Raw genomic sequence first — 21,747 nt, 5'->3', positions numbered from 1 at the left:
ATTGCCCCTTGTCCTGTCATTGGGCACTATTGAAAAAAGCCTAGTCCCATCATCCTGACACCCACCCTTTAGATATTTATAGGTATTGATGAAATCCTCCCTCAGTCTTCTCTTCTCCAGGCTGAACAAACCCAAGTCTCTCAGCCTTTCCTCATAAGGGAGATGCTCCAGCCCCTTGATCATCCTGGTAGCTCTCCACTGGGCTTGCTCAAGCAGTTCTGCATCCTTCTTAATATGAGGGGGCCCAGAACTGGATACAGGACTCCAAATGTGGTCTCACCAGGGCAGAGTAGAGGGGCAGGATAACCTCTCTTGACCTGCTGGCCACACTCCTTTTAATGAATCCCAGGATACTGTTGGCCTTCTTGGCCACAAGGGCACACTGCTGGCTCAGGGTCAGCTTGCTGTCCACCAGCACTCCCAGGTCCTTCTCAACAGAGCCGCTTTCTAGCAGGTCAGCCCCCAGCCTCTACTGGTGCATGGGGTTGTTCCTCCCCAGGCGCAGGACCTTGCACTTGCTCTTGTTGAATTTCATGATGTTCCCCCTCGGCCCAGCTCTCCAGCCTGTCCAGGCCTCATTGGATGGCAGCACAGACTTCTGGTGTATCAGCCACTCCTCCCAGCTTGGTATCTTCAGCGAACTTGATGAGGTTACACTCTATCCCATCACTGAGGTCATTGATGAATATGCTGAACAGGACTGGACCCAGCACAGACGCCTGGGGAACACTGCTAGTGACAGGCCTCCATCCAGACTCTGCTCCATTGATCACGGCCCCCTGAGTTCTGTTGCTGAGCCAGTTCTCTGTCCACCTCACTGTCCACTCATCCAACCCACACTTCCTTAGCTTGCCTGTGAGGAGGCTATGGGAGACAGTGTCGAATGCCTTACTGAAGTCAAGATAGACAGCAGCCACTGCTCTCCCTTCATCGACCCAGCCAGTCACGCCATCACAGAAGGCTATCAGGTTGGTCAAGCATGATCTCATATTAGTGAATCCATGTTGACTATTTCTGATAACCTTCTTGTCCTCTACATGCCTGGAGATGACCTCCAGGATGAAGTGCTCCATCACCTTTCTGGGGATAGAGGTGAGGCTGACTGGCCTATAGTTTCCCAGGTCCAGGTACTTGCGCTTTTTGAAGATTGGAGTGACATTGGCTACCCTCCAGTCCTTGGGCACCTCTCCTGTCCTCCATGACCTTTCAACGATGATGGAGAGTGGCTCAGCAAGAGCATCCACCAGTTCCCTCAGCACTTGTGGGTGCATCCTTTCGGGGCCCATGGATTTGTGAGGATCCAGTTTGCATAGGTGATCTCTGACTTAAGAGAGTCAATCTAGCTTTTTAAGCTAAATGTAAAAATTTGGCTTTTTAAGCTTGCTTTTGTTTGTATGTTGCAGGGCAGTCCGCTGTGGGATGGTTGCCCCAATTTTATATTGCCACTGAGTTGTAGGTATTTATTGCTGATGTTGGTGTGTTAGAACACAGTATGACATTTGAGTACCAGTATTATGCCCTAGTGAACATGACAAAATCATAAATGATGGCCTTCATAACATCTCATTGACATTAATACCCTTTCCCACCCTTAATAAAGGTAAAGAAATGTGTGCATTGTAAAGATCATTTTCTGTCAAGTGTAATGAGAAATTCTTGATACCGTGCCTTTTTCATGTAGTTATATTTACAAATTCATCCTTTGTTGCTTGAGAAAGGGGAGGTTCTGGGGACATATCTTACAGTAAGGAGGCAAAAGACTGGAATATCATTTTTCTTAACAAGTCTAGCAATATGTTCACCAGATTTCTCATCTTCACAGAACCACTTGAATGTTGATACTATAGCAGTATAAGGAGCATACCTTTTCTTGTGACTGTAGAGAAAGACTGTATGAAAAAAACTAACAAATAAAAAATATGTTTAGAAAAATTATAGTTATTTTAATCAGGAAATTTTATTTATTGATATTCTTAAATATATCATAGTATTCAGCAATGTTGAATGATTATTGACTTAATTTGGAGTTGTGGTCCTACTTATAGTCTGTAAGATGGGATTATAGGTGTATGGAGTAAAATATCTAAAATAGATGGGTACTTTTGAAAACGTTGGCCTTGCCTTTTTTGGCCTTTTTCTTTGAAGCATTTAATGATGTGCATAACTTTTCTCTGAACTTGTTGACTTAAAATGAAGAATTTTGTTCCATATGCAAAGTAAAAAATGCTTTGTAGCTGTGTGGTCGTAGAGGAATATTATTCTTTTTGTGTGTGGAAATGCTAAGAATTTAACTTAAGAGTTTATAATTTTAGAGTGGTATATGAAGTGTGCAGGTGAGTTCGTCATCTGGCGTAATTTTTGGTAAGGCGAGGCAGGTCGCTTCATCAGAAAACTTGGCCTGTTGCATTCCATCACATAATTAGTAACTAAGGTTACTTATTTTGGTGGTTCATTTTGGCAAATATTCCAACCCTTAGTAGCATATAGTCACCTTTAAAAGTGAGATTTGGTTGTTGGAAGGAGACACTCAAAGTATTTGTATTTTCTGGCCAAAATCTGGAGCAACATAAAGTATACATTTGTTCTGTAGGACTGCACGGCCTTCTGCTGGAGCACTGCTTGGAGGAGCACCGAGAAGCACCTGCGAGTGCTGGATACTAGGCATTTTGACGGCTTTCAACTTTCATAGGGGTGGCCGACCAACACACGCCAGTGACAGCCAGGCACTGACAATTGTTAATGAAACTTGCTTTGCTCCTATTACAATGTCCGTCCATCAGCTTGAGCAGCTTTTGCTGTACAGAGATGTGGATTGATAATTTGCTTAGAGCTCGTACCATCTGTTTTAGGCTTCATCCTGATGTAAAGGTAGGCTTCCTCCTTTGGCCGCATGCAATCTGCTAGACTTTTAGAAAAAACTCAGAAAATGTTTAGCATCAGAATTGCAGGAATATTTTAACTGTAATTACAGGATATAAGATGTCTTGATCAATGTGTTTTCAAAAAGAAACTTGGTTTAAAATTTTGGGTAATAGATGTTTTAAGTGTGGGACCTTACTGGCAATTCTTGTCTTTGGTGCCCCTTAATTTAGGGCTTCTTGATTCTCTCGCTTGGGCAATTCATTCTTTTCCACAGATTTCTCTAGGGTATATTGCCTCAATAAAAAGGAGGTGCTTTTCTCCTGCAGGAAGGGGTGAAAGAACAATATGTGGTCCTGAAGAGTTTGTGTCACAATTCTATATGAATTTCATGAAAAGAAGCAAGATGGGTGTCTATTCCAAGGGCCTCTACAATCAAGAAAGGTTCCTTAAAGGAGTAAGAGGTCACTAATGTTTTGTCTCAGAATGGGTGTGTGTGAATATTTTTTTTTCATAAGCCAGTCTCTCTATGTCTGAAGGCATCCAGTGTTGTTTTTTACTCTAAAACAATAGTTACAGGCTTGAAGGAAGTGTCACCAAAGTTGAGCATCAAAATACCAGATCATATAATTGCAGCCCTATTCTGCTATGTTTTGATTTAATTGTCCAAAATCGTCTTCCCCTCCTCCAGTTGTCTTTCAATGCTATCAGCTGCCATTAGCTATGTGCATTGGCATTCATTGTAATATGAACAACGTTGTGTATTTCCGTGTCGTTGTTTCCTAACTGCCTTTCTTTCATTGAATATTCTATTCGCTTGTTCTCAACTAAAAATCCTACTGAATTCCTGTCTTTTGCCTCTGAAAAGATAACGTACTCCCTTTTGAGAACTGTTTGTTTTTTGAATGCTCATTAAGAATAATATCAGCTGCTACATGGCCTAGGTATTGTTTGGTGGTAATGTCTTTTTTTTTTTTTTTAACTTATTTTTTGTCTTGGCTGTCAGTTCTTCTTCGGGAAGTAGCAGACTCGTCTCTGTAGCTTCGCTGATACAGTACTCTGCACATGGATTAGGGTGCTGTTCTTCAGGATTACTGCCATCTGTTTTAGCAGCAACCACTGAATAAGATTATATCAAGGTAGCCTGTTACTATTTTGAGGATGGCAGGTGAAGGAAGAGTTAAGTGTGGTTCCTTTTACTGCTTCCTTCCTATGTTAAGCTATAGTACTTCCACAATACAAAGTATAAACAGGGTGTGAACTTTTTCTTTTGCCAAATGGGGAGCTATGACTGCTGTGTCTCTGGGCACATTTGTACTTTCGGTTTTAATCCTTAGTCTTCTTTAAGTATATCACTTCCTATTCTGACCACATAAGTCAATATCACTACCTGGGCATACATGGTCCTACAGTATGAGGTCACACTTACCTTTTCAAGGATTTAAGGGCATATCTTTGGTTGCAGCAAATAAAGATAGTTCTTCTGCAGTTGGTAAAGGTAAAACAGTTCATGATTTGATGTTTCCTCTGGAGTTGTAGACTTTTTGGTCCAGGTGATAAGATGTTTTTATTGTATTCTAAGTCTTTTATCCGTATGGTGTTATACTCTTTCTTTCCTTAGCTTTAGATGTAAAAATGCTCATTTTAAGGACTTTGTAATCTAAATGTTAACTTTGACTGTGAGTGTTTCTCAAAGCCAAGATTTTCTAACTGATTAAATGTTCTCCCAGATGAAGAATCTTGACAATTCTGGAAAAGCAGTCTTTGAGGAATGTCCGCTTTTCTGCTTCACTCTTCAAGATCATAAAGCTTTCCCCCTGCCCCCCTTATCTTTCTAAGTGATGGAAGAACTCTATGAATTTATTTTTAGGAAGATATCTACTCCTCATTTTGCAAGTCCACCTAGCCTTCCAGCCAGCCTACTCCACAGCTGTCACAACAAACCTTCTTTCAGATGCTATTAAATGTATCAGACATCACTCTGCAGTGTGTGAGTTTGTTACCCTGGGGCTTTTCAGTCTATTCTAATGTTATCAAAACCACCGTGTGATTTCAAGGTTTCCTACATTCCTTGGAACAAATCGAATGGTACGTGGTTAGGAAACTGATAGATACTCTGCAGATCTAGCAGATCTCTAGCAATTAAGTGGTTAATACCCTCAATTTATTGTTTTCTTTCCTCATTTCCCATAACCATGACTCCTGTGAACTCTCTGTATCCTTTTTTCTGTATTTTCAACTGGGATTTTGGGAAAACTTTGCCACACTGGAGAAGAAGCATTGCTCTAGCTTTGTTTATCCTATTTCTGTTCCCTCTGCTTCTCTTTCAGTTATCTGATTGCTGTATACAGTGTTCTCATCTGAGTTTTTTTTTTATCCTTTTCCCCTCATTCTTTTCCATCTGTTACATTTAAGTAATTTGTATTGTAATGTTTTTAATGGTGGTAACACCAGTTAGCCTGGTTACATATTGTGCATGCTAAACCTCTTTTATATAAGGGCACCATAAAAGATGAAGATCCCAATGATCTTGCCCTTTAGCATCAAAGACAGTAGTTAGCTATGGACAGGTGGATCAGACAAGAGGTGGACGCATCCTTAAAGTAGCTGCTCAGCTAGCATTAAATGCATCTTCTTATGACAATGTCTGCACTACCAGTGTAGCATTGTGCTGTACATTTCATGCTCTTATACTACTCATTGGAGCTGGAAAAGACTTATTTACTGCCTTTAATGTATTGTTTTCTTCTGCATACCTAGAACCTTTCTCCCTAGAGTTTTTAAATCCTTTGAGCTTGTGTTTAGGGCTTCCTTTCATGTTCCGAATCACAGAATTAGGTTGGAAGGCATCTTTTGAGCTCTTCTAGTCCAAACCCCCTGTTTAAGCAGGATCAGCTGCAGAAGATTGCCCAGGCCCATGCCCAGTCAAGTTTGGAATATCTCCACATATGGACACTTCACAACCTCTCTGGACAACCTGTTCCAGTGTCTGGCCACCCTCACAGTAAAAAAGTGCATTTTTGTTTTCAGATGGAATTTCATATGTTTCAATTTGTGCCCATTACCTCTTGTTCTGTTGGTTGGCGCCACTGAAAAGAATCTGGCTCTGTCGTCTTCATTCCTTCCCATCAAGTATTTATACCCATTGATGAAACCCCTCTTGAGTCTTTTCTTCTGCAGGCTGAGCAGTCCCAGCTCTCTCAGCCTCTCGTAGGATAGATACTCCAGTCCCTTAGTCATCTTCATGGCCCTTTGTTGGACTCTCTCCAGTATGCCCATGTCTCTCTTACTGGGGAGCCCAGAAATGGACAAATGTTCCAGGTGTGGCCTCACCAGTGCTGAGCAGAGGGGAAAGATCACCTCCCTCCACCTGCTGGCAACACTCCTCCTAATGAGCAGCCCATCAGGCCGTTGGTCTTTGCCATGAGGTTGCGTTGCTGACTCATGCTCAGTTTGTCTGTCAGGACCCCACAGTCTTTCTCTGCCAAGCTGCTTTCCAGCTGGGTGACCCCATCCTGTCTTGGTGCATGGGGATTAGTCCTCCCCAGGTGCAGAACTTTTCATTTCCTCTGTTGAACTTCATAATGTTCCTGCCTGCCTGTTTCTCCATTCGTTCTGAGTGGCAGCACAACCATCATGTACATCAGCCACTTGTCCTAACTTCATATCATCTGCAAGTGAGGCTGCACTCTGTCCAAGCATCCAGATCGTTAATGGAGATGTTGAAGAGTTCTGGACCAAGTATTGACTTGAGGGGACACTGCTAGTTACTAGCAACCAACTAGATGTTTTACGAATAATCAAAACCCTCTGAGCTTGGTTGTTCAGTCAATTTTCAATCCACCTCAATGTCTGCCCATCCAGCCCATACTTCAACACCTTCGCTAAGATGATCTCATGGGAGAAGGTGTGAAAAGCCTTAATGATGTCAAGGTAGACAATATCTATTGCTCTCTTCTCATCTACTAAGCCAGGCATTTAATCATAGAAGGTTATCAGGTTGGTCAAGTAAGACTTTCCTTTGGTAAATCCATGCTAACAGTTCTGAGTCACCTTCTTGTCCTTCATATGTTTGGAAATAATTTCCAGGAGGATTTTCTTCTGTCACCTTGCCAGGGATCAAGGTGAGGCTGATTGGTCTGTAGTTCCTCACATCTTACTTCTTGCAATTCTGGAAGATAGGAGTGACATGACCTTTCAAACATTGAGAGTGGCCTCACAATGACATCAGCCAACTCACAGCATTTGTGTGTGCAACCCATCAGTCCCCATGGATTTACATATGTCCAGTTTGTTTAAGTGCTCCCTAACCTGGTCTTCCTCCACTGAGGATATGTCCTCCTTTCTCCAGACTTCCCCTTTGAAATGTTCTGCTAGGATTTTGTGGGAAAAAGTATGTGTTTTCTGTGGACTATATTCAGACCACATCCTTCCTTCTGTATATGGATCCAGGTACTGCCATGCCACTATCCATTCCACCTTAAGCCAGAAGAACTGCAACCATTTTACATTACTGCCTTTTAGCTTTGTAGTCATTTTGGACCACAGAGTTTCCATGGTTCCTAAGCATAGTCTTCGGAAAGCTGAGAGCCTACGGAACCCACTTAAGCTGGAGATGATTAAGCCCTGAGCCTTGCTGCAGTTTCTGAAGAGACCAAATTCATCTGGCATAAACATGCAGTGTCTAGTATGCAAAGGGCTTTCAGTTCTGCTCAAAATGAGAAGAGGAGCAGTGGCAGCGGCCACTTTTTGCTTTATATGCCAGTGATTAGAAGTTTCTTTGAAGAAGTAAAACGTGGGAGCTGTACATTTTTACATGGTCTTGAGAGCTTCACTTTTTAGGAGAATATCCTAAACATGAGGCTGCAGGCAAGGCTGGAAAGGACCATTCTGTGTCCTTTCATTGCATGCAAGATTTATAGGGTCAGTGAAATAAAATAGAGGGACTGTAACCCTCTGATGAGCATTCTTGCCTCCTGGAAGGGCAGGGAGAATCCCAGATTCTTATCTCTAGTTTAGAAAATGGTTCTTTTATACTAAAGAGCCATGGAAAGAGATGCATTAATAGGGCTGGGAGAAAGGACTCTACTTCCTGAAAGTGTGTTTTCTTCCTATCTCATTTTGCTCTAAACTTCTACTGACGAAATTCAGCGAATAATTAAATGCATTGAGCAATCGTGACTGCCTTTGGTTTTTTATTCGGCTAGTACTGCGATGTTCATTTGCTAAATCTAACTAGTGAGATGTGCAAAAATTAGTAGTCTCTTTTCCCAGACGATTCACTGGGGTGATAAACGTAATGTTGCGGGGACTGGGACAACAGATGTGCTATTCTTTCCCTGAGTTAGCAGTGGAGTGATTCCTGTATTGCAGTTGAAGTGAGTATGACATTACTTTACCTAGCAGGGAATTATTTCTGAATGCTGCTGCTAGTTTTTGGCCAGATTATGCTGGACTACTCAAGGAAAGCACAATAAATTACGTTCCCATTCTTGTGTCCTTGCCCAGGGTTTGAACTTAGTTACACTCCTCTTACAACACAGTGGCAGAGAGTGAAACGCTGTGCGTGGTGGGAGTACGTCACCGCCACAAAAGCTATGGAAACATGTCTGTTCTCAGTGTTCAGTGGGAAATTTCTGGAGAAAGTGTGGCTCCTAAATGCAGCTCCTCTGGGGCAGCCTTTGGAATGAGGATGCTGCTGGTTTTGAATGAGGCCAGGAAGAGCTTAGTTAAGGGAAATGTGATAACTGTGGTTTAATTTCTCCATTGAAAAAAAGGCATGAAGTTGGTAGCTGGGGGCTCTTTGAGGTTGCCAGTGCTAATTAAACAATCCCCCTGTGTTTGCTGTTTAACAACTAAATGTATCAGCTTTGTCTGGTAGATTTTGCAAACCCTTAAACAAAGAAAACCCCAAACCTTAAGTTTTTGAAACTAACTCTTCAAAGTTGTCTTACTCCACTCAGCAAGAATTTGTCTTACAGCAGAAATCATATTATCTTGCTTGCTTCTTTGTGGATGATGAGCTTGGCAGAAATCAGGGAACTAACATGGTCATCCTGAGAAAATTACTGATGTCTCTAGCGGAGGATGTCTATGAGCATGTAATTAACTGGTCCAAAGGGAAGGAACATGGGGAAAGTACAGAGCTTAGCAATAAAAATACACCAATGCTCTCTGTGTAGTATAACCACAAATAAACAGTAACTCAGACTATAAAAGGCTATTTAGAGTTCTCTCTCAGTGTCCTGAGATAACCCTAGAGTCTTCTGCTCCTGGTTAAGACCTTTGCCCTGTCTGTCTCGCAGAGAGAGAGGAAATCTCTGTGATAGATTTGTCATTCATAGATGAAATCACAGATTATCTTTGTTGTTCTTTTGGGAAATGACACTTCACTGTGAAGAATTTGTTACTGCCTTGGTCTCAAGTTTAGGGTATGTTTGAATAGTTAAGGAGAATAGCTTACAAGTCTTATAGTACTAAAGCTGCTGTTTAACTTGCTGTTTGTGAAAAGACCCATAAGGACCTATGAAAGGACATCAGCTTGTACTGGTTATCATATGAGCTAGGCTTGGTGACTCCAAAAATTTTGAGTGTGTGTTTTTTGGGGGGGTTTGTTGTTTTTTTGGGGGTTTTGGGGGTTTGTTTTTTCTTCTTCTGGTGGTTTATGGATCCTAGAAATGTGGTTTAATCATTTCATTCTTTCTGTGTCTTAATTCTGCATTGCACAGCTGGCGTTTCAGATGGCATCTTATGAATGCATGCCTGGTAGGTCACCCCCGCTTCTTGGGAGCTGATCAGACAGCTCTCACAAAAATGTTGTGGATTGCCTCTTCTGTTTCCATTGATGAAGCTACACTTCTAAGTGCTTGTACACTAATGTATGCAACATGGGGAATAAATACGAGGAGTTAGAGATCTGTGTGCAGTTGCAGGGCTGTGATCTTGTTGGGATCATGGAGATGTGGTGGGATAGCTCACATGACTGGAATGCTGCAATGGATAGATACATGCTCTTCAGGAGGGATGAGCTACGAAGAAAAGGGGGTGAAGTTGTCTGTTATGTGAGAGTGCAGCTGCGGTGCCTGGAGTTCTGCCTGGGAATGGATGATGAGCCAACTGAGAGTTTATGGATAAGGATTAAAGAGCAGACTAATATGGGTGACATTGTAGAGGGTGTCTGCTGTAGGCCACCTGATCAGGAAAAGAAGTAGATGAGGCCTTGTGTAGACAGCTGGAAGTAGCCTTACATTCATAAGGGAATTTAACCACACCAATATCTGCTAGAAAATCAGCACAGCAGGGTATAAGCAATCCAGGAGGTTCCTGGAAAGCATCAGTGATAACTTTCTGACAGAAGTACTAGAGGACCCAGCAGGGAGAGGTGTTCTGCTGGACCTCATACTTATAACCAAGGAAGGGCTGGTTGTAGTATGAAGGTCAAAGGCAGCCTTGGCTGCAGTGACCATAAGATCGTGAAGTTCAGGATCCTGACAGCAGGGAGCAGGGCAAAAGTCAAGATCACGGTGCTGGACTTCAGGAGAGAAGACTTTGACCTCTTCAAAATTCTGCTTGATGAGAGTCCTGTGGGGTAAGACCATGGAAGAGAGAAGATGATCCCAAGAAAGCTCTTTAACATTCAAGGGTCATCTCCTCCAAGGTCAAGAATAGTCCATTTCAACATCCAAACAAAGATGCCAGGAGGCCTGCATGGGTAAACAAGTTGCTTCTGGCAAAACTCAGGCATGAAAAGGAAGTGTACAGAATGTGAAAGCAGGGACAGGTGACCTGGGAGGAGTATAGAGATGCTTTCTGAGTGTGCAGGGGTTGGTTTAGGAATGCCAGAGCCCACCAGGAGCTGAATCTGACAAGGAGTGTGAAGGGCAACAAGAAGGCCTTGTCTAAGGGCATAAGCAGCAAAAGTAAGACTAGGGAAAAGGTGGGCCTACTGCTGAATGGGGCAGGGAACCTTGTGATACATGACATGGAAAAGGCTGTGGAACTGAATACCTTCTTCACCTCAGTTTTATTAGTACAGGCAGCCTTCAGAAATCCCAGGTCTTTGAGACCGGGGGGAAACTCTGGAGCAAGTAAGAGTTACCCTTGGTGAAGAGGGTCAGGTCAGGGAATACTTAAGACAACTGAACATCCATAGATCCGTGGGCCCTGCTGGAATGCATCCACAAGTGCTGAGGGGGCTGGCTGATGTTCTTTCTCAGGCCATTCGCAGTCAACTTTGGAAGATCGTGGCAGTCAGCAGAAGTACCTGAGCACTGCAAGAGTGCAAAAACAGTCCTATCTTCAGAAAGGGCAAGAAGGAAAACCCAGGGAACTGCAGGCTAGTCAGCCTCATCTCAATCATGAAGATAGGGAACAACGAATCTTGGAAATAATTTCCAGGCAGGTGAAGGACAAGAAGGTGACTGGGAGTAGTCAGCATGGATTTACCGAAGGAAAGTCATACTTGACCAACCTGATAACCTTCTGTGATGAATTGTCTGGCTTAGTAGATGAAGGGAGAGTGATAGATATTGACTACCTTGACATTAGTAAGGCTTTTCACACTGTCTCCCATGAGATCTTCTTAGGGAAGCTGATAAAGTACGAGCTGGATGAGCAGACAGTGAGGTGAATGGAAAACTAGCTGAACAGTGGGCTCAGGGGGACTCTTGTCAAAATATATAAATACCTGAAGGGAGAATGCAAAGAGGATGGAGCTGGATTCTTTTCAGTGGTGCCCAGTGACTGGACCAGAGGCAGTGGACACAAATTGAAACACAGGAGGTTCCATCTGAACATCAAGAAACACTTTTTTACAATGATGGTGACTGAGCTGGAACAGGTTGTCCAGAAAGGTTGTGGAGTCTCCCTCCCTGTAGATACTCAAAAGCAGTCTCTGCATGGTTCTAGGCAGCCTGCTCTAGGTGGCCCTGCTTGAGCAGAGGGGTTGGACAAGATGACCTCCAGAGACCCATTCCAACCTAAACCATTCTGTGATTCTGTGATCTGCACTTTCATGACTTTCCAGAAGCTATGGTTTGAAGTTACAAGTGCTTTCATATAGTAACATATAGGAAGGATAAGCATTCAAAGTTTTAGTACCAGCTAGTCTCTTTACTGAGGGTAGCAATTCAGCTCCTCCTAGCATGCTCTGCCAGTGCTAAGGTGAAGCTTATTTGGAAGAATAAGGTGAATAAAAACCTGAGAAAAACTCAGAATTAAAGTGGCAACTGTACTAACTACCAAACTTACATCTGAATTTCCCAGATTCTTGTTTATCTCAATATGTTTCTTGAACAAGGACAAGTCAAATGAGTAGTCCCTGCAAACTACACTGAGACAAAGCTTTCTAGGTGGAAATATAAATACACTGAAACTAATAGAGGACAGGAGAGGAAATGGGACAAGATATGTGTTACACATGATGTCAGAATTGATTGTCTGTTACTATAATCTCATTATTTCAAAGGCTTATTTCTATTTATTTATTTTTAGCAAACACTGGAAAATGGTCCAGAATGAACATCTTGAGAAAATGAATTCACGTATTTGTGGTTCATTGTGACAAACATACGTGGAAAGGTGGTTTCGTAGCTTAGATCGTTCAGAATGGAACTTGCAGAAGCTTCAAATACAACTGTGGCACGTGCTCCCAGAGGCACCAAACTGGTGTAACCTCACCTTTACTCTCTCAGGAATTGGCTCAACTGCTGGTTTGCTGTGTGGCTTCTAGTGCTGGGATTTAATTCAGGAATATCCTGCAATCAGTGTTCTGTGGTGGTCACACGAGGTAGATACTCTGGTTCCTTCTGGTGTTATGATTTACGAAGCTATTTGGTTGTTGTGAAATTTTCATATCCATAAAATGAGTGAGAATTAATGCTTAATTAAAGCTCCTGTAGTGTGCAGTTGTCTGAAAATAAAGGAGGATTTTTTGTATTTTGCATGTGAATATCATATGTGGATGTGATATATCCAAATACATGTGCATATACATACACACACACTCATACCCTGTCCCCTACCTTTGTCCTGGCTCTCTGTATGTGTATAACATCGTGAACTGAAAATACAAGGTGGTTATGTTGTCATGTTCCTCAGGTCAGTGATTGTGAAATGAAGAATGTAACTCTCAGAAATACTAAATAAATACAAAAAAGGAAGAAGGATAATGTGGAAATCTTAACAGCAAATACTTTTAGTAATACTTCTGCCATGCAGGTCTGGTTTACCCATATTTTACCCCTATTAGCCAACTAATTAGTCCTTTGCTATTCGTAGAACAAATGTTTCTAAGAAAAGCATCTTTTGTAGAATAGAGGCTAACATTTGCCTTTAGTGTTACTATTCTTTAAGGCAAATTACATTCTTTTTGAAAAATATTGGTATTTTCATGAAAATCCATGAAAATTACAAAAGTGCTGAATTAAAATCTTTTTGGGCTAATAGTATTTGTCACTTCACTTGGCTGTAACTAATCACTATTATTTTAAGTCTCATAATAGGTGCAGCTATAGAGCTGATTTAAAGGACTTATTTCTTACTGCTAATTTTTATCATTCAAATAGCATCCTGATTTAAATTCAAAGGAAAATGAAACAATTACATTTCCTTTTGTGTATATCAGTAAAAAACCTTTATATTTTGGGTTTGGATAATCATACTTCTTGTAGTATAAAAGAGCTTTGCAACTACTCCAACTGATTCCAGAGGTTTTTCTGTCAGTTCAGTTAATAGTAGAGACAAACTGTTGTTTTTATGAGATTGAAGATTTCTAAAATGGGAGCTTTTAATGGTAAGATGGACAAAGTGTTAATAAAGATAACTCTTGGTATTCAACGCAGGATTGGAATCCCACGCTACACCTCTCTACAGTGCTGCTGAAATCAGTCCTTAAGAGATATATCAGTTAATAAGAAATTGTGTTTGTCTGGTAGTCATGGATTTATGCAACAAAGAAATTCATCCTTTTTTCCTGGAGGCATTGGATCTAAATTGCTTGGACATCTTTCTAGCGCAGTAGAAAGTGTGATTATGAAGGCTGAGAATAAGAAGCACTTTTATTCGTGAATGGTATTAGAATTTTTTTTGTCCAGATGTTTTGTGTGTAGACATTTGATTTGGCACTTATGGCAAATCCTGCTCCTAACAGAAAGGAGACGCAAAGCTCCTCCTGGATGGGAGCAGCCCTGGGTTTTGATTTAGTGAAGGATGTGATTATTTAAAGAGATGCAGCATTCCAAGGATGTTTCTGAAGACCACAACAAAGATTGTGTCCAGTGGTCTAAGTATTTTTTTCATTTGCTTTCAATAATTTTGTCTTCCAGTTGAGTTTACTTTCCTGCCAGTACTGATCAAAGCATTTTCATGAGAAATCTGATTTCTTTTCATGGTCTGTCTGCCAATCTAAATAAAAAGTATTGCTGATAGCTGTATGATTTTTTAAATATTTTTTTTCTTCTTTTTGTCTCTTCAACAGGCCATCTGTGGAAAATAAAAAAGAGAAAAAAATGAAGTATGTGTTCTTAATATTTTTTATTCATTTATTACCACAGTATGCTGGGAAATCTTTGAGAAGAGACGGCAGTTACCCCAAAACATTTGAAGACATTAAAACCGAGATAGCTGGCTATACTGATATTGCTAAAGCTATTATTGATCTTGCTGTTCATGGAAAAGCTCAGAACAGGTCCTATGAAAGATTAGCAGTTTTTGCCGATACCATAGGACCTAGACTCAGCGGTTCAAAAAATCTAGATGCAGCAATCAAGTATATGTTCAGTGCCCTGCAGGAAGATGGGCTGGAAAATGTGCATCTGGAGCCTGTGAAAGTACCACACTGGGAAAGAGGAGAAGAGTTTGCAGTGATGTTGGAACCAAGGAATCACAGTATTGCTATTTTGGGACTTGGGAGCAGTGTTGCAACTCCTCCAGAAGGTAACTCTTAGTTTTGGAATTAAGTATCACTTCCTTTTTAACACCAAACTGTATTATACCTCTAACAACTTCTCTCAGTGGACAAACTGAAGTTTTCTTCCTGCTATAATAGTTCTGCAGGACAAGATGCTATTTTTCTGGGACTTCTTTGTGTGGCATGGTTGTGAATGATGCAGTTTGTTTTAACTCAGTTTTGTTGAACCAGCTTTTAAAATTAAAAGTTGATTCCTGAACCCTCCATTAAATCTATACCCATTTGTTTAACGCTGCTGAACCTCATTTGCAAAGATTCTGCTCTTCCACTGAGGTTGATGGGCAATTTGTTCTTGTGATCTGGGGTTTTCCAGCCCTTCTTTTTCATTTTGGCCAGAGAATTGCTGCATGGGGTGTTGAGTTGACACGTGATTTCTACTCTTCTTGCAATGCTCTGTCCTGCCAAGCTCAGTACTTCACTCCGGCGAAAAACAAGCCAGCAGGAAGAGGAGGAGAGTTCGTGCTGAGCTTGGAAAGTGCCAGCCCCTCACTAAACATGGCAATTGGTATCTGTTTGTCCTTTCCTTCCCCCCACCTCCTCCCTCTTCTCCCCACTCGCTGTCTCATGCTCACTGTGGAAAAGTCTTTGTCACTTACCTGTTACTGAACTGTGTGTTGCTTTTGAGTGGACCATGTGTGATACATTACTTCAGGAAGAAGAATGATTGTTAGCTGGGCTCAGAAAAATTCAGATGTTTTGAGCTCCAAAATATTAGCTTACTTGCAAAGTGATTTATAAGTTTCTGGTTTTGTATATGTTGATTTGGGGTTTTCTCAGGATTGCTATTTAAAGGCTGGATGACAACCTTCTTCTGTACCTACTTTCCATCAATAACAATAGACTTATTCCTAGACTGCTTCAAAAGCATTCTTATTACTTTATGAGAAAATAAATTTAGTCCATGAAATAAAATGTAACACCATATTCATAAATTTTTTAAGAATTGTAAATTTTTGTGATAGTCAGCTTTCTGTTTGAAATGAAACAAATAATGTATAAAAGCTGTTTTGTTTAGGAAAAAATATATAGCCCTTCAAAATACATCAAAGTAAAACTGGGTAATTTTAGATATGTTTGGAATAAATCTTACTTGGTTTGGGAAGCTCTACTGTAAATTTTGTCTGAGGTACTTCTGTCACATTGTGGTAAACACATGCCTAAAACGCAAAACTAAAACCATTAATAGTATCTGTCTATCCCATTATATGTCTAAGCCGTAGTGCTTTGATAGAATATTTACAGCAAAGGTGAAGCCTACAACTTATTTTACATCCTTTCCAGTCCTATCCCAAGGCTCCTAAAAAGGAAGGTAAAATTAAAATGGTGTTTTTGGTGTTGAGCAAGCATTACTGAACCTGCAAAGAGAACCTGCAATTTAATCTTGGCAAACATCTTCACATCCTGAGAAGTCTGTTTTTCACTTCCCTTTCTTAGCTGTGTAGTTATTTGCGCTTGGCTGGTCTTACTCCTAGGTTTGCCTTTTTTCATTTAGAGAGGTACTGAATCTGCATGTTTAAAAATGCTCACAGAGGCTAATTGTGTCCTTCTTTTTCATCTTTAAAGATCTTGTTATACTGACACTGAACGGTTGGGCTAGTACCTGTGGCTGGTGATGTCTTGGAAGATAAGATTGTATTATCCAGCACTGGTTTATACTAAGTAATGTTAAAAACCCCACATTATTCTTCCTCGCCTTTTTACTTTCCTCTGAGATTCACTGTGTTTCTGAAGAGGTGTATGTGTTGGTGCTAGAAGGCTGCATGGCAATGAGATCTCTCACAGAAGAGCAGGCAGTTTCTCACACTTCGTGGAATAATTTTGATTAAATCACTTAGCTTCTGACTTAAAATCTATCCTACTGTTCATGGCTGTTGTGAATTCTGTTGATCTCATCTCGCTCTGTGCAAGCTGTGACAGGTTTTCATGCTGGAGGAGGTTATGTAGGGTAGCTGGTCCCTGGTGAGCTCTTGGCTCTCATTCTTCCAATCTCTGGACTGGCTGCCTGGCTGATGGAAATGCCTGGTGAGAGCCTCTTGTCACCAGCCTCTCCAGGCAAGAAAAATTAAAGGTGTGCTGCTCAGAAAAGCACCTGTCCTAAAACTCACACTCATCCCAAGCACAGAATAGGAAATTGGTGGTTAGACTACTAAAACCACCTCCTCATTGCTTCTGAGGAATTCATTCCCAGATCCATTCCCTCTGCTCTAAACAGCAATTGTCCCTGTGCCCTATTCCTGAGAAAAAGGGATAGGCGCTGCCCTAAATCACATCGGAAATATCTGAAGAATTTCCCTCAGTGAGGGAATATCAGCAGTTCTGAATTGTCTTGTTTTAGCCAAGAAGCTGTGGGAGTGTGAGTCATCCTGTAATCAAAATAATGCAACTCGATATGACATGCTTGATGCTGGTTCTCCTGGCATTGCGCTGCCGTTGCTGCACAGGATCAAAATGGATCTACCGCTGCCATGCCAAGCTTTGCCAGAGAGATGCGTTAAAGGCCAAGGACTGGCTTTCAAATGTGAGCTCCATGATCTGGCCATTGGCGCCTGGGTTCTGCCTCTAAAGTGGACTGTGCAGGTGATCCCTGAATGTGTTTGATATTAGTTTGATAGTTATTGTGTGCTTTAAATCCGTGTTCCTATCAAGACATATTTTGGACCCCTTAGTTTACAAACCACTGTCTCTGTAGGGCCCCAGCAGATCCCTTCTTTGACACTGCTGATGCCTACTTAGAGACAGAGGACAACACTGGCTGTACTTTTTGTCTTTTAAGGTCTGGGGATGGGGTTAAGACAAGAGGGGATGACTCCTCCGTCCCAGCAGGAGGTACAGGAGACCATTTCTTGCTCTCTCATCCTCTCAGTTATGTCCTGTATTCCTCCCGTCCCATTATGTGTCCCCAGGCTTGAAACCCAATGAGCTAAGAAAAAAGGAAGCATTGGCAGAAACTTAAAACCTTGCTTCTCTTCAGATGTACTTAGTGCTTCATGCTGGACTTGGGGCCCCTGGTGCCCTCAGAGCTCCTCCTGGAGCTCAGCTCCCTGAGCTAGTGCTCTGAAGAGCTCTTTATTAACATGGCAATAGCCTAAAAGTGGTTAGAAACCTGGCTTTGGATGTCAGAAGTTCAGGGTTTATTTTCCCTTCTGTCCATGGAAATTCAAACCAGTGTTTCCTAAGAGTGACCCAATGGCCAGAGCACACACTGAGGCTGCTCACTTTCCGTTTCAGTATATGCCATGCAAGCGTGTGGAAGAAAATCTGTGATCCTTTGGGGCAGGAACAGGAAGCCCTAAATAGTAGCAGTATTTTGGCCGTGGAGCCCGAGCCAGCATTGACTACAGGGTACAAGGAGTGTCTCTTCCTGCAGGTCTTCTATCTAACCCATGCCTATGGGGTTGCAAATCTTATGGGACGTGGACAGAGCTTTGCCCGTTTATTGGATTTGTTGGGATTTGCCCAGTTTGGCTCAGATATGAGTTTGGCATAGAGCTGGTTGGCTCACTTGAGGTTAGAGCAATTCTCATGATGTGCAGGAGGCTTTTCGGTACCTTATGATCTTGGGGATAAAATCCACACTTCCCTATTTTCATCTTCAGGACTGGGCAACAGGCCAGGATGTCAAGTTTCCAGATTCAGTCTGATTTACACAGCAAAAAGGGGCAGCACAGAAATGGTTAGATTTTCAAAGTTTTCACTTCCTTTGATCTCCTTACAAGGAGGGAGCAACTTTCATGCCTGACTTAGCAACAAGGAAAGGAGAAACGTGAAACACAGGGTGACCTGGATTTCCAGAAGTCAGCAGAGATTAAAAATGGTCACCACCTCAAAGAAATGGATTTCTAGGTAACAAACAGGATTGAATGTTAGAAAGTGCTCGGGGGGTTGACAGACTGGAGGTTTACCATATTTAGTCAATGCCCTTGTCTCATTTCCAGTGTTTCAACATTGGCAAAACATGAGATATATATAGAGAGACTGTGTTGATTTCTGTTAGTACTGATTATATCCCCCAAATTCTGAGGAAAATAGATATAATTGTTGCTTTGAGAATCCTATAATTGAAGGAAAGTAGTAGTTTAGCAGATGTTTGACCATAAAGTATCAAAGAATTCGTATTTTTTGCATGTGTTTTAAAATGCATTTTTTTTTCCTCATGGGTGACTCTGCCCTTTCATTTTGAAGAAATACTGACAAGCAGAACTAACCCCAGAATGCAGCTTGCCCGAAATGTCTCCTCAAAAAAGGAACAGTCTCTGGTTTCTATGTACTGTTTGTTGCAGCGAAACTGAAATAATATAAATATGATGTATTGGCAGACTTTTTCCTAGTTTTTGTGTTTGAGTCATGGGTTTTTGTAACTATCAACAACATTTGGTCCAGTCTTGCTCTTATAGAAGGTGGTGGGAGTTTTGCTACTTAAATAACATGAAAATAGTTCCAGGCTGTTATTTATAAAATGGGGATAATATGTGTCTCAAAGCTGTTGAAGGCGTGTGCTGTTGCTGTAGGCTCACGGTCTTTTTAAGCCAGGGATGCTGCTGAAAGAAGTGGTCTGGCCCCAGTCCTGGCTGATGTATTTCTTCCTCAGTGTTGACCTTCCTTTTTTGTTACACAGTGGTGAACTGGATTAGGGAATTCATCTAGATTGACAGAAAGCCAACAGAAAAGTTGATTTTAATGTGTACCAGAGGAATTATCCCTGAGTTGCAAGCATCTTGGATGAACACTGACCTACTGGGGGAGAAGGAGATCCTTCTGGCAGGCCTTGGGTACCCCCTTTGATGAGGGGTTCAGTGCTGAGAACAGGGGCTGGAGAGAGTCATAGGCATGAGAGTACACTGCACCACAAAGCCCTCCTTCTGTCTTCACTGGATCCCTCTTTTTCTATGCATCAGGAGCTATTGATTCACATCCTGAGACCATCAGCCTCAGTACTGGGTGCCTGGATTGTTTATTATTACTTAGAGCAGCACTGCTGTGGTATGAAAATTATGCTGCTGTTTTTCTTGGAATGTAAAAGATTACGTCTATGAAGGACCTCAAACGTGGTGGTGTTCAGTGGCCCAGCATCTGGGCCAAAAGTTAGCTCAGTGGCATTTCAAAGATTTAGAGTAGGAGTAGCTGTGTGGCTTTGAGGTGGACATGCTGTCTGGGAAGGACGTGGGTTCCAGTCACTGCTTTAATGAATGTCCAAGTGAACTGTACAGATTGGCAACAACAAAAAATTGAATTTTCAGGTCTTGGCCCTTTTCAGTCTCACTGAGTTGAGGGTAGTTACCTCAAGGACGGTAAGCCTGGGCTGAACCTCTGGCCTCACACTAACAGAGGCAGGATTTTAACATGATTTTCTGCATGCGTGGGGAATGCACGCACAGCTGAGTGGCACTGCCACCTTCCCTCCCAGGGGACAGCCTGCAGTGACTGCCATCTGAACTTGCTAAGGAGGGAATGGTTGCCCTTGGTACTCCCTGCCTTGGGCACGTGTGTGCTCTGAAACTGGCTCTTCTGGATCCTGTTCTTGAGTGCCTGATTCTCCCCAGATATTGCACAGCAAGCCTGTGTCCTGTGCAGGGCTGCTTCTAGAAGAACCAGACCTGTTGCCCTGCTCTTTTGGCATCTAAGGCTTTGTGCTCAGAGTAAAGTCCAACCCCCTTGCTTCTAGGATTTACTGCTGCACAGTAAGCTACATGTTATTGAAACCAAACTGTTCTAATGAGATCCAGTACTTGCTGGCAATTGTAAGCCATATTTGTCAAAAATGTAACTATTATATAGTGTTTATTTTTCTCTGTGCTCTTCTTAAAGAACAGAGTAATACATTTCGTTTCTGTGCCATGCATCAGAGCTGAATAACCCTATATCCTTTTGGATAACTCTCCTATGCAATTTTAGTTTCATGAAGTAATTCTCTTTGCTGTTCCACAAAGTAGGTGAGGTCACATTTTCCAGAAGTATATTCAGATTTTACAAAATCTTTCTTCCTGATAAAAGCCCTCTTCTTTGTTTCACAGTTTTCCTAAAAGATTTAATCTTTTCTTCATATAATTCTTATATCAATACATACTGATATGTGTTGATAGAGCAAATGTGTTTCTAGGTGTTAAAGTATTTTAAATTTTCAGTACATGCTAATAATTTTTGAGGGAGGAAAAAAAAAAAGGGCTGGTATGAATCTTTCATCTGCTTCAGCCTGACACCAAGCCTTAATTTGATGAGTTCATTATGGACCCAGAATTTGGGTTTGTTTTTCTGGAAATCTTGTTGAATTATGTGGGGTGTTGGGGGAAAGCTGAACTAATTCCTTGAATGAGCTGAAAAGCAACATGTTTTTAAAAGAGGGAAGATAGAAGTTGAGGGGAGAAACATTTTCTGGGCTGATTTTAGAGGATGCTGAACCTAAATAGGATATAATGCCAGGTCTGAATCTTACTTAGCTTTCAAGAATGTATTTGCCTTTTCCCTCTGCTCCCCAATATCTCCTTTTCTTTGACCTGCCTCAACAACTACCTTTCTTCCCTATCTCCAGATATAGATATCTACTTTTTCCCTGTTGCATGCCTCATGCTCTTACTTCCTTATCCAAGAGTATCGATCCTGGCACATGCTCCAGCTCTGTGCAGGGTGATGTGGCATCAGGGGTCCAAGACTGCCATTTTTACAGGAAAACGGCACATCCCAGCTGCTACATTATAACTTCGTGCGTGCAGTTCTTTCCTGTGACCCATGCGGAAAAATTTCTGGGTTCTCTCTGACTCTGTGAAAGAAGCCACCTTGCAAATAGGCACCAGACAGTGCATGTGGGCCATTTCTAAAAGAAGTAGAGGCATGGTACTTTCATCCTGGGGAGGTGTCAGGTCTGAAGGACAACTGGATTAGCCAGGCTAAGGTCAGAAAAGTCTGGGGCTACCAGCTGTGTGTTT

At 41.8% G+C, this 21,747-nt stretch overlaps 1 protein-coding gene across 1 annotated transcript in view; it reads left to right on the top strand.

Annotated features, from left to right (window-relative positions):
- CPQ (carboxypeptidase Q) overlaps nucleotides 1-21,747 on the top strand; it is a 168,330-nt gene that overhangs the window by 15,010 nt on the left and 131,573 nt on the right. Inside the window, exon 3 of the mRNA XM_064442350.1 lies at nucleotides 14,336-14,793. Within this exon, the coding sequence (XP_064298420.1) occupies nucleotides 14,367-14,793 (427 nt within the window). The 5' untranslated portion in view covers nucleotides 14,336-14,366. The remainder of the gene's footprint in view (nucleotides 1-14,335; nucleotides 14,794-21,747) is intronic.

Source organism: Phalacrocorax carbo, chromosome 2 (genome assembly GCF_963921805.1).
Source record: "Phalacrocorax carbo chromosome 2, bPhaCar2.1, whole genome shotgun sequence".
NCBI lineage: Eukaryota > Metazoa > Chordata > Aves > Suliformes > Phalacrocoracidae > Phalacrocorax > Phalacrocorax carbo.
Note: the sequence above shows the minus strand (reverse complement) of the source record. Positions and strands in the feature narration are given on the sequence as shown.